Source organism: Dicentrarchus labrax, unplaced genomic scaffold (genome assembly GCF_905237075.1).
Source record: "Dicentrarchus labrax unplaced genomic scaffold, dlabrax2021, whole genome shotgun sequence".
NCBI lineage: Eukaryota > Metazoa > Chordata > Actinopteri > Moronidae > Dicentrarchus > Dicentrarchus labrax.
The window spans coordinates 3,762,589-3,775,043 of NW_026136705.1; the positions used below are offsets into that span (position 1 = coordinate 3,762,589).

The 12,455-nt window shown below is 41.1% G+C and overlaps 1 protein-coding gene across 1 annotated transcript; it reads left to right on the plus strand.

Annotated features, from left to right (window-relative positions):
* Window positions 1–33: 33 nt before the first annotated feature.
* lpcat4 (lysophosphatidylcholine acyltransferase 4) lies at window positions 34–10,223 on the plus strand. Its single transcript, XM_051401943.1, has 13 exons — window positions 34–490; window positions 1,333–1,696; window positions 2,654–2,766; window positions 3,915–3,975; window positions 4,244–4,302; window positions 5,611–5,645; window positions 6,559–6,613; window positions 6,916–6,998; window positions 7,783–7,908; window positions 8,017–8,176; window positions 8,466–8,558; window positions 8,716–8,851; window positions 9,477–10,223. Exons 1-13 carry the CDS (start codon window positions 401–403, stop codon window positions 9,644–9,646), a joined length of 1,545 nt encoding a protein of 514 aa, XP_051257903.1. The 5' UTR covers window positions 34–400; the 3' UTR covers window positions 9,647–10,223.
* The last annotated feature ends 2,232 nt before the right edge of the window (window positions 10,224–12,455 follow it).

A 12,455-nucleotide genomic window follows, 5' to 3' on the forward strand; every position in this document is an offset into this window, starting at 1 on the left:
AGAGTGAGAGAGTATAGAAAGAAAGAAAGGATGGGTTGTTTTACTTCAGTGTGTGTTTCGCCATGTGGATAGAGGTCGGAGGAGTTGGTTTTTAGTAGTTTATCGTCGTTTGCTGTTGTTGTTGTTGTTGTTGTAGTTGTTTTTTTCAGCCGTTGAATTCAGCTCAACCGTTTTTTTTTAACGTTCTATTTTTAAATCTGACTGCGCGAGACACTTTTAACGGTTTTCGGAAAAAAGCAAGGAGCTGTCGATAACTTATTTTTTTCTTCCTTTAACTGAGTTAAAATTAGTGTCTTTTTTTTTTTTTACTCTTTTAAAAAGTTTAATTTTTTTATACTTGTTTATTTTTTAATTTTTTTTTAATTTTTGGGAACTTGGCGGTCAGGTTTGCCCCGTCGCCATGGAGAAACACGATTGTCACTCGGCAACGCATGAGTATCCACATCCATTCATTCACAAGGTGAAGCTGACCCGGGCGCAGAGGATCAGGGTAACGACCAAATTTAAGTCTTCAATATTTAATATCATGGCTAAAACTGAGCGTAGAGGCAGACACACCGGCACCACACCAAAATATCCCACCTGAATTTAATTTGGCATTAATTTGACCGGAGAGAAAGTGGAGCTTGTCCTCACTCCTAACTTCTAAAAACACCAACTCATAATGTGCTTGTCACTGTAATGCTAGGAGGTAGGGACACTCTATTATAAAGTTTTGTAACTCAAAAGTGGTTTAAACTACATTTGTTTTCTTATTTCTGTTATTCATGTGAGGCTTTTAAGTCTCCAGGGAGCATCTATAAGAGAGAACAAAGAGTCTTTCAACACAGCTCTCTCTTTCTGACTTTGGTGCCTAAGCAAAACAGTCCTGTCATAAAATGTTTCCAGGCATAGACAGGGGATGACACATGATATCATACCACAGAGTTACATAACTCGGTGACAGACAGACAGACAGACAGGGCTGCAGTTATTATTATTATCATGATGTAAATAATGTTTTTAGAGCAACGTATGGCGAATGCATGCAAAATGACATAAGCAGTAAGGCTGAGGGTTAATACAGTGAACTCTTGTTACATCAGACACACAGTCTTTATACGTAGGAAGAAGAATATTTAAAGTCAGTATGCAATCAAACTGAATTCATGTACATCAGAAGTCACTATAAATCATAATAACTTTGTATTTGTATGTTCAATGCACAGAAATTGATTATAAAGTTGAAAACAATGTGTCAGAGTTTTAACTTCAGCCATGTTTGTGTGGATACACAATGTCCGTATTCATTAAATCATATTTTAATCCTTTTCTTCTCTTCTGACCCCTCAGGGCATCATCCTGGGCAGCATCCTCTTCCCTCTCCGGGTCATCGTGGCGGCTCTCTTCTTCCTCATCTCGTGGCCTCTCGCCCGACTGCGTTTGGCCGGCCTGCCCGAGGAGGACCGCTCTCGCCCCGTCAAGGGCTGGCGGCTCTGGCTCCTCCACCCGATCGTCTGGTTGCTGACCCGAGCTGTCTTCTTCTCCTTGGGCTTCCTGTGGCTGAAGGTCAAAGGTCGCAGGGCGGACCTGAAGGAGGCGCCGGTGCTGGTGGTGGCGCCTCACAGCGGCTTTCTGGACATCGTGGTTTTGTTTCCGGCCCAGCTGGCGACGGTGGTGTCGCGGTCGGAGAACACCAGCCTGCCCGTCATAGGAGGTGAGGTTCTGCTACACAGTGGACTCTTCTTCGGTGGTTGTTACAGCTCATACGACTGTCGTTGGATCATCCGACCAATGCTGACACGATTAGGCAATGCCAGAAAATTGATCAACAACAGTTTGGGTGATCAGATAATCGTGTGTCAAGGAGAATCTTTGGCTTGTTTCTCTGTTTGCTGTCACTGTAAACTGATTTATAATTTAGTTCTTTGAGTGTTGAGCAATATTAAGGCACAGACAAATGATTAATCGAAAGAATTATAAACAGTATGGATGATCAAAATTAAGCTGAAAGCAATAACAATAATGACATCAATACATTTTCTCTTTTTTTTTTTAAAGCCACTCCTGAAGTCTCCTCTTGTCGTGTAGGACATGCAGGTGTAAATGACACTGATTGTTTGTTTGACATGTGTTCAAGGTGGCGAGTCGCACCCTGTGTTTGACTGTGTTTGGTTTTTAAACGTGTGTCAACTTGAACGCAAGGAAACTGCACTGAGGAGTGAAATGCAGTAGTTGGTTCACGTCAATCACGAGTGCCTGGATGACGTTTTGATGTTTTTACCAAATTTGTTTTTAATCTCAGCTAAAAAAAAAAAAAAAAAAAAAAAAAAGGAAGAGAAATCCATACATTTGCTGTGTTTCACTGGCAGGGAGCCGTGCATTGTGCTCATGGATGGGAAACCTCTCCACCTATTAAACAAACAAGCGAGAGAGTAATATTTGGAATAGAGGGGTCGAGGGACATTAAAGTATGCAAGGAAGTCCAAAGATAAACATGTGACTCACTCTTTCGGCTCTTAATCTGCTCTGCCTGCTTTGGCACTTCCTTTCTTGCTTTCTTGGCCGTCTCGCTCTGGACTCCTCCCTTGGTTCTGGTTCTGATTTTTGTTCTCGTGTGTGTGTGTGTGTGTGTGTGTGTGTGTGTGTGTGTGTGTGTGTGTGTGTGTTTCAGCTCTGCTTGAGTTCAACCAGTCTGTGATTGTGAGCAGAAAGGATCCAGAATCGAGGAAAAAGGCAGTCGCCCAGCTCACAGAGAGGTTGACCTCTGGTGGCTACTGGCCTCAGGTGAGCAGTTTTTATGACCAAAGGTCTCAAATAATGAGTTAAACGCATGTTAAGGTATAATCTCTGTGAGTAAAAAGCTTGTTGTGAATGCTTTTTTTAGTAGCTAATCCCTGACGACAACAAGTAGTTAAAGCTAGATTTCCATCAGGACACTGTAAATCACTGAAAGCTGAATCAGAGGACATCAGAAATCCCATGAAAAAACGATCCAGTTTCACCAAAATCGATGAACAAAGTTATAAAAGTTGTGTGCTTTTGTACAGTAATCAGTGAGGACTGGTACCCAGAAACATTTTTCCAGCTGAAGCAGTGTTTACAAGCACTCGGTGCAGCCCCTCCTGTAGGCTTCAGTGAAGTTAGCCAATCAGAAGAAAGCGGGTTTTAGGGAGGTGGTTTCCTTCAGACGGAGGATGAACTGAGGGGCTGCATAAAGGGCCTGTATAAGATAAATAAGGATGTTTTTTGAAGAGTGAATCATGGAAAGCTTCTCTAGTGGAGAATATAAAGAACATAGAGCTAGAAATGAGTATAATAGGTCCTCTTTAAGACTATTGACAAAACAATATCTGCTGCACCTTTGATTTATTTAAGTGAAAAGGCAGATAAATTACCATCTTGGCTCCTGTCTTGTTTACAGAGCTAATTACTACCAAACTATCTGATCGCACTTTGCAACAATTAGCGTAACGCTGATAGTCACAGAAACAACAACAACTGTGCAGATGTCCATCGAGTTCAGTCTCTGCTTGTGGTGGCTTCATACCACAAACAAAAAGATCAAGATCAAGATTAGATAAAGTCTATAGGATGGGACGAGGGGAACTTTCCTGCCTCCAGGGAATACTTTTCTGACTGCATCCTTAATTACAGTTTAGAAATTGCAAGAGTAACCTCAGGTCAGGCCTTGTGTACTTTTAAATAAGGGTGAACAGAAGGTGCAGAGCATTAAAGTCATACTGAAACCAGTCCCTCCGTGCATAAGAAGCCAGATTGTTCTAAGGTTACAGTCAGTAGGAGGTAGTTTTCTTTGATTCTTGGCTCCGACGGGCCATTAATGTTGTCATAAAGCCTGTAAGTTCACCGTCTGGAAGTACACAGAGCTCCAGCATGTCTTGACTCATAGGTCGCATTTCTTAATCCTTGGCTAGATGCTGATGTTCCCTGAGGGAACCACAACTAACGGCAGCGCTCTCATCAAATTCAAACCCGGTGAGTCCCCATCTGGTTTTTCTCGATGTGTAACTCAGCAGTTTGTCACCTTTTGTGTAAATCATGTAGGAATGAGTGGCATGAGAGTTAAAGGGCGTAGCAGCTGATTGTCTTGCAACTGGATGATTAACTCGTACAGCACTACTCTCTCTCTCTCTCTCTCTGTCTCTCTCTCTCTCTCTCTCTCATATTCCAGTCTCTCTCTCTTTGCAAGGTGCAGTCCTGTATTTTTATTTCATGTTTCTTTCCTCAACCTTGCTGTCAACAGGTGCGTTCCTCGCCGGAGTCCCGGTCCAACCTGTTCTGTTGCGTTACCCCAACGAGCTGGTGAGTTAAATCGTGTTGCTCTGCTAGTTTTTTTTAAACATGAGAGATGTAATGCTTGCAGCTGCCGTTTGTCCTGTTAAGGTGTAAGATCCTCTACCTTTTCCTACTCCTAACTGAAACTGGGGCAGTGATTTCAAGCTCTCAGAGTAAGAAAATCCCTGTTTTTGTTCTTTAAAGTTGATTGGCGGTTATAAACAAACATTTATTTAAGGTTGGTGACAATCTTTTCTGGTAGTTGTTTGTTCACCGATAAAACCTGTGCCCTTCCCCTTTCTAGTTCTCACAAGATCTCTGGAGGTTAATGTTCACAAACTTCAAACATTTTATATGTAATGGAAAACCAGATAAAATAAAACAAGCATTTTATAAGAAACGTGAGTTTGTAAGGTGTATAACTGCTGACTCACCCTTGAATCATTAATTGGAAGATACATGGCCAAACCTTTGTTCTAGAAATGGTTGACATGGCTTCTTCTTCTACACATTTTGAGAAAGGAAATAAAGATTAAACTTCTGCTGAAAAGGCCGTATGAAATTCAGAATAAATGGGGACACATTTTTGATTTTAATGTATTAAAAAAATCCATGAAACAACTACAGACTCACATATGTGACACATCTCCAGTTCTAATTTCTGATTTCAGGGAATTTTAAAATCAATTTAAATAATTAAAGCAACAATAAATGGGTAAATAACTATTGTGTTATACTAATAATTAAGGGGACTTGGTTATTAAGAGAGTGAATGAAGTTGAGGCGCACTGCTTTTGTTAAGGTACAAAAATAAAAAGCCTTTAGTATAGTAACTAGATGATATAAAAACAAGACTATAAGTTAAATTTATGTGTGTTAAAGCAAAGATTACCTGGCTTTTAGAGAAACTCAGCACGGTTATTTCATAACTGAAACAACAACAGATTGGAAACTACGTCATTACACTCAAACTGTAAAAAGTTGAGCAACCAGCATTCAATCAAAGGCACATACAGAAGACGCTTTGTTCTGTTTTGACACACTCTGGCTCGTGTGTATCCGTCTAGTCACCCACAGATCAGTGTGTACACTACCTTTTGTACCACATTTTATCAGGCTGTAGTTATGTTTATGAACACACTGTAATATTTGTCCAGGCCAGGACGTTTGCATACTGCTTCCTGGCAGTGTGTAAAAAGAGGAACATCTACCAGGAGAAAGTGACCAGAGATGTGCTATAAAAAAAAAAAGACTCCACCCAGTTATTATTTTTCCCACCTGGTTGTGTTGTATCCATTGTTTGATTAAAGTATTTTTTTATGACTCTTTCCTCAGGATACTGTTCGATGGACATACAAAGGAACAACCTGGTGAGTTCTTCCATCTGGCATCTATAATCTAACTGTCACTGGTTAATGTGACGGTGTAGGAGGTTTGTCATTACACTGGAGCTGTGGTAAATACACTGGATTTCTACACAGGCAGGAAGATGAGTCAGCATGGACAATTATTTGATCGACTTCCAGAAACTAAAACTCCTTTAATTGTTGTCTGCTCTATTACAAATGTTTTATAAGAAATGCACTCAACCTAATGTGATTCAACCTATTCACAGCTGTTAGAGGGTAAATAACACAAACGCCTCCCGGTATAATGCAATATAGCTCACCAGCAACACAAACTTCAGCCTCCAGAATGATTATATGCGCCGCTTCAACGCCTCTCTAACACTGTGTAAACAACAACTGAACATAATAACCTTCCAGCAGGTAGGATTTATTACAGGACTGTGTATTAGTTTTAGCTTGGTCAACCTAATAAAACTGGTAACTGAGTGTTTAACTTGGGCCTATTGGAAAAGTTAAGCGTCCTATAGGTAGTGCCGGGTGAAAGACCTCAACAAAAGATTATGAAATTCTGTCCCGATGCGAATGTGTTTTAAAATACCAATTTTAGCCCATGTTGTTGTGGTGAAACAACGAAAGCTACAAAGATAAGCAAATTCAAACAATTTAATATATATTTTAAATATAAGCTAAACATCTTCTCCTGTCATCCAGAGTCAAAACAGTGAGAGAAGTCAAATTAACTACATATTTTCAAGACATAGGAACACCCTGATCTGTGTCTGAGCACAGCACAAGAGGAGAGGTAGAGACCCTCCTCATATTGTGTGGAAGCTCTTTCTCTACTGTCCTGTAACTGTCCCAGACACTGTATCTTTGTGTTTCAGGTGCTATTTTCTATATATATATTTAATATAATATTGGTTTGTCCATTTAGGGTTGAGGCACTGTGGCACACAACTTCACAGTTCTACACCAACCTGACTGTTGAGGTAAGACCGTTTACCAGATCATTCACCTCACAAATAAACACATAATAATAAATAATGATAAATAATGATATAATAATGATAGAAATCTGTTTTTAAAAAGAAACTTGACAATGTTTTTGACCCGCAGTGATGTAGAAGTGTACTTTAGGTGTGTTCGGTACACTCTGACATCACTGTTGGGTCTGTTAACAGGTCAAAGTGTGAATATTAAAATCCAGTGTGTGTGTGTGTTTTGTTGGTCAAAACCTTTTTACCGACTATGAGACTAAAAATATCTCTTTTTTTCATTGTTTGTTCTGCAGTTCCTGCCCGTTTACAAACCCTCCCAGGAGGAGAAGAATGACCCCAACCTGTACGCAGACAACGTTCAGAAACTCATGGCCAAGTAAGTAGCAGAATACGCAGTTGGTTTATGATTTATGTCAATTTGTATGTCGCTGTGTCCGCTGTGCTTTATAGTCAGCGGTCATCTGCTATGTTAATGGATGTTTTACAGTGACGAGATGTATTGAAAAGACGTACAAAGCAATAAAAATAGACCACAAACGGAGCAAAACAAGGAGGCTGGCAGACAGTTTACAAGACTGTATGAATAGTCTTTCAAAAATGTCACAATATAATATTCAAATTTGTAATATATTAATAATATCTTTTTATTTCCATAGCACTTATCAAGATCAAGTTACTAAGTGCTTCACATAAGAACACATTCAAATTTTGGTCTCTGTCTCCACCTGCTGTAATCTCTCAATCTGGAAGAAAAACAAACAAACCTTGGCAGTGGCTGAGGACTGTTTGCAGATGTTGTTGTTGTTTCCCACAGCTGCCACTAGACGTTAATAAAGAGCCATGTTTATTTTATGAATGGCACCATTGTTTTTTTTTATTTACTTTGGCAATAAGGAGGAATAAAAGTCCCCAACATGCTTTTCTTTGTTATTCTCTGTATGGTTTTATGTGCATTCAGTATTAGTTCTTCAGTGTTTTTTAAGCAGTTGTTTATCAACTAAATTAACTTTTCACATCGGATTTATTTCCTCAAAAACAAACGACAGTGACCTGCATTTTTAGATGTGTCTTACTCTACGGCTGAGGAATGAAGTACAGGGTTAAAAGCCACAGTAGATGCTACATATTGTATTGTAATGCACTTTTCTGCTGCGCTTCAGGGCCCTGGGAATCCCAGCTACAGATTATGTGATGGAGGGCCGAGTTCCTGTCAATAAACTGGGTGGTCTCTCTCTCCCACTGGACTCACCTGCCAGGGAAACACTCTCACTGTTGCACAAAGACGGGTAAGAGAAGATCTGTGTTCACGTTCGACTCCTGGCCTCTTTTTTTATTTAATTTTTTTGTTCCCATTCGTCTTTTTTCTCACCATCTTGCACCTCTCTCTCTTTCAGTCTCGGCGTGCATGAAGTGGAAGCAGCACTGGACAGAATGATTGACAGGTGTCAGTCAGGAGCTCAGGGGACCGTCCAGGCCAGCGCGGAGGAGCTCGCCTCTCTTCTCGGGCTGACGGATAAACAGACAGCTGCCAGGATCTGTGGCCTTTACTCCAAGGTTGGTGTTTGTGTTTGTCTGCTAGAGTTTTCACTCGTGTTTACATCTGCGTTTTTGTAGATAACCAACAACTGTAGCAAAAAATGAAATGTGCTTCAGAGTTTTATGGTTAAATACAACAGCTATGTGAGTGCGTGCTGCATACTCACTCTGTGGCAATAGTATAATACCAATTTCAGTTTTTACTACTTACTTTCACTGTTTTCAAGAAACAAATTAGGAAAAAACTATATATTAATTAAAACTGTGTCCAAAACTGTAATATTACTTGTGTTTTTTTCCCCTTCAGGATGAAATTGTGGACCTCAGACAGGTCTATTTGAGTGTTGCTGCTTTGTCAGGATTTGCCAGCTTCAAGTCACTGCTCCACACTGCTTTTACAGTGAGTCCTGTTGGCTTATTTTCTTGACTCAAGACACCTTTTACAGCAAATATGTTCAAAACACAAAGGACACATGTGTCACATCGTTTACCAGACCTATTTTACCCACTTTTCATTCACATTTTCCTTTCTAAATGCACTTGTCTTTGTTTTCTAGCTATTTGACAAAGAGGGCAAAGGCAGTCTGAGTGCAGAGGAGCTGTCAGACCTCATGGGGGCGCTGCTGGGTTTCCCTCAGCACCACACAGCTGAGCTTTACACTCAGGCCTCCAGTCAAGGCCAGCTTACTGAAGGTCAGTGTCTCTTAAGTATTGAGTTTGGCAGCATTACCAACTGTTTAACACTAGTGGGAAAACAAGCAGGCCAAGGGCTTCTCGTTAAGTTATTTTTTGGTATTTCAGCACAAATATTATTACATACCATTCCACCAGTTGTGCTGGACGAGTGATGCACCAGCCTCCATTTGAATTCTGTGTCTTCACATTGAGATTATCTGTAATGAAATGAGCTATACCAGTTAAACAGCCTTTCCTTTTAAGGTTTAGGTTTACTTTTATAATAGTAAAAACAATATATTTGTGTCTCTGTACCTTAACAAATGCACTAAGGTAGACAGAACAGCTCACACACGGAGTTTAAAAGTGAAAGTACTTCTCACTTAAAAGAAACAGAACTGTTTATTTTGATGTCGCAGTGCTGATATTCTCCCTGCTGTGAGAAGTAGTCAACTGAGTTTGAGCTCATACAGTAGTGTGAAAAGTTTAGACGTATGTTAATAAGATTAAAGTCCGACTTGAGGAGATTTTACTCGATGAAGCAACTATTGACACTTCACTGAACATTTGTTCCATCAGGTGATAAATCGGTGTCAAAACGCATTAAAGTCCTCATTGTAGCTGCCTCTTTTTTCTTCCACAGAACGTCTGCTGCGAGTGCTGACGACCCACCCGACCTATCAGAGAGTGGCGAACGAGTACATGCAGCCCAAGGAGGCGGGCTCTCTGCTGGCCAGTGGGAAGGCTGTGAACAACAACGGAAACATGCAAAACAGCAACGGGTCCTTCCACTACAAGAAAAAAGTTGAATGAGAACGAAGATTTCTTGTATTTTTTTTTTTTTTTTTTACAGGATGACCTGTCGAGTTTGTTACATACTTGTTGCATCCTAACGGGACAAATCAAACTAGAATAACCATCGACTAAGAATTGTATTTTTTAAGGTGTGTGTGTGTGTGTGTGTGTGTGTGTGTGTGTGTGTGTGTGTGTGTGTGTGTGTGTGGTAAATCGGTATTGCTGTAACATTATAAAACCAAAGAACACCCTTAATAATGACTACAGTAATTCTTGGAGGTGTGTGTAAGTGTAAGATTAGGTCCAGTTTGAGGACTTGCAGTTCATGTTTACCATTTAATTTTTTAAAATTACCCTCAAGAAATCTTGTTCCCGTGTTGTTCAAGATGCCGTTAAAGGACTCATTTACTTGTCATTCGAAGCCATGAAATGTCTTATTTATTGAATTTCTTCTATGTTTATTGGTGAATGTAACGGTATGTGCAAAAAGAAACTTTACACTGTAAATGAAAATTTATTTTATGTAAATGAATTCTTATTCCATTTTTCTGTGAATATTGTTTCTATTTAACAATTAAACTGTGAATTCTTTTAAGGAGGTTTTGTTTTTTTTGCCTCAAATGCACATTAGTTATTCATCTTCCTTCCTCTTCTCAGCTGTCCTTTGTGTCTGTTTGTGCTGCACAAGATAAAGTCTTTATACTTTGAGGGTAACTGTTTGGAACAACGTGTTTGTCTCTTACAAGGAAAACATGGGATGTGGGTTCCTTTACGACTTTCCATCGCACTGCTTTCGCCGCCTCCAAACGTTTCTTGTCCAGATAGTTTTGATAAATTTGAGACCTTGTCGTCTTTAGCCTTTCTGTTACTTCTCGTTAAGGGTGGACTTGGTTTACAGCCAGATGTTTCCAGCTCGTCCTGCGCCCCATCTTTCTCATTCGCAGAGTCTCTCCCTTCATCTACTTCTGCTCTCCTCTTCCACCTTCCTCTTTTTATCGGACTTGAGCTGATCACTTCTGTTTCATTTACCCCTGTCTCCCTCTCTTCAGAAGCCCCACGTTCATGCAGGTGTCTTTTCACCGGGCTCGATGTGAGGCTCGGGCTTTCTTCCTGTTCTCCATTTATTCTTTTATCTTCACCTTTCTCATCTGCTGTCTGATCTGGACCTGGTTTGAGGATGGACGGGTGAGGTTTTGCCTCGGCTGCCCTTGTCCTATTCACTGGGCCTTCTGACACATTTGGCTTATGAGTTTGTGACCTTAAGCAGTAAAAGTTCCGAGGTTCGCTTCCTGTTGCTCCACCTTCACTTAATGTTACTTTTTGGATTTGTTGCTGGGTCTCGGGACACAGAGCGAAGATTAAATGTGGATTGTTCTCACTACTTTTTGCAGAAGGTGTCTCATTTCTGTCATTCAGAGGTTGTTCCCCTGGCGACTCATTTATTGAGTCTCTTGTTGAAGGAGTATCTGTCTGAACTCCTGAGCTCTGTGGAGAAGATTTGGATAGAGAGTCAGTCCTGCAGTCTCCAGAAACCTTGTCCTGCGTTTCTTTCTTAAGTGAGGACTTTATCTTTCTCCTCTCCATCTCTGAGTGTTGGATTTTCCCTCTAGCTCTAGTGGCAGGAAGAGTAGTCAGCTGCACTTGTTCCTCAGCTGTCATGCTCCTGGTTCTTCTGCTTACAAAACTGGACGTTTGAATCCCCTCCTCTTTCCTTTTTACCCTGGCCTCTTCCAACCTTTTCTCCTCTTGTGCCATGTTGGTTAAAAGAGCATTTTCTGCACCAATTTCAGTGCTCACATTGGGGTCACTGGCCTTGCACTCTTCCTCTCCCTCCACCTTGAGTTTCTCCGTCCCTCCTGTGAGCTTTTGATGTTGTTCCATCTCTCCAGTGTTCGAAAATTGCTCCGTTGCATTGTCTGTTTTTGTTGCTTGGCTGCACTCTTCAAAATTACTCTCCCCTCTTTTAGATAATTGCCTCCCGTTGGAGGACTGTCTCTCCTGTTTTTCATGCGTTACCACGTTCCTCTCTGGGGTGGATTTAGCTGTTTCCTTAACCCCCTTTTCACCTGGTTTCCTCGTCTTGGCTCTCGCTGTTTTGAATTCCCCAGTCAGTCTTGTTTTCTCTTTTTCAATTTGACATGACAGCCTCTGACTGCGTCTGATTTGGACTTTGTTTGTCCTTCCTTCTTTTCTTGCTTTTATAGCGAGTACCTTTTGTGTCACTGTTGTTCCACCTTTTCCCTGATTGTTCTCACATTTTCTCTCGCCCCACTCTCCAGAGGAAATGCCAGAGGATGCAAACTCCTGAGAAACTTGCAGTTCTTTTGGTGGCTCCGTTGTTTGTTGCTCAGGCACTGAATCTGATAAACTGCCATCAACTGGTGGATCACAAGACTCTGCAAGGGAATCTGCCACAAAAGATGAATTAGCTGGAACAGGAACTGTATAATCCTCAAGGCAAGAGGGCTTTCTAGGGCTACATTGTTCTTCAAGCTCCCTCATCTGAGCTGGTGGTGAAGCCAGGACACTCGGAGCTGGAGGACTGGCCGACTGTGGTGGGCTGACAGTCAACAAATCAGCTTTCAAACTGGGTTCGGGATCTTTCACGACAATGGCGTGAGGGTCCTTTCTGGACCCTGAATCACTGGAGGTTGAGGGGGAGTCAGAGACAGGATGATCCCCAGGTTGAGGTCCTTCCTGAAACTTTAGGGACGTCTCAGCTGACTGTGTGTCTGCATTGTTTGAGAGGGACATCGTGGCATCTTCAGACACATCTGCTGTGGAAACTATGGCTGCAGGTTCCTCTGCCAATGCATCATTGTCTCTT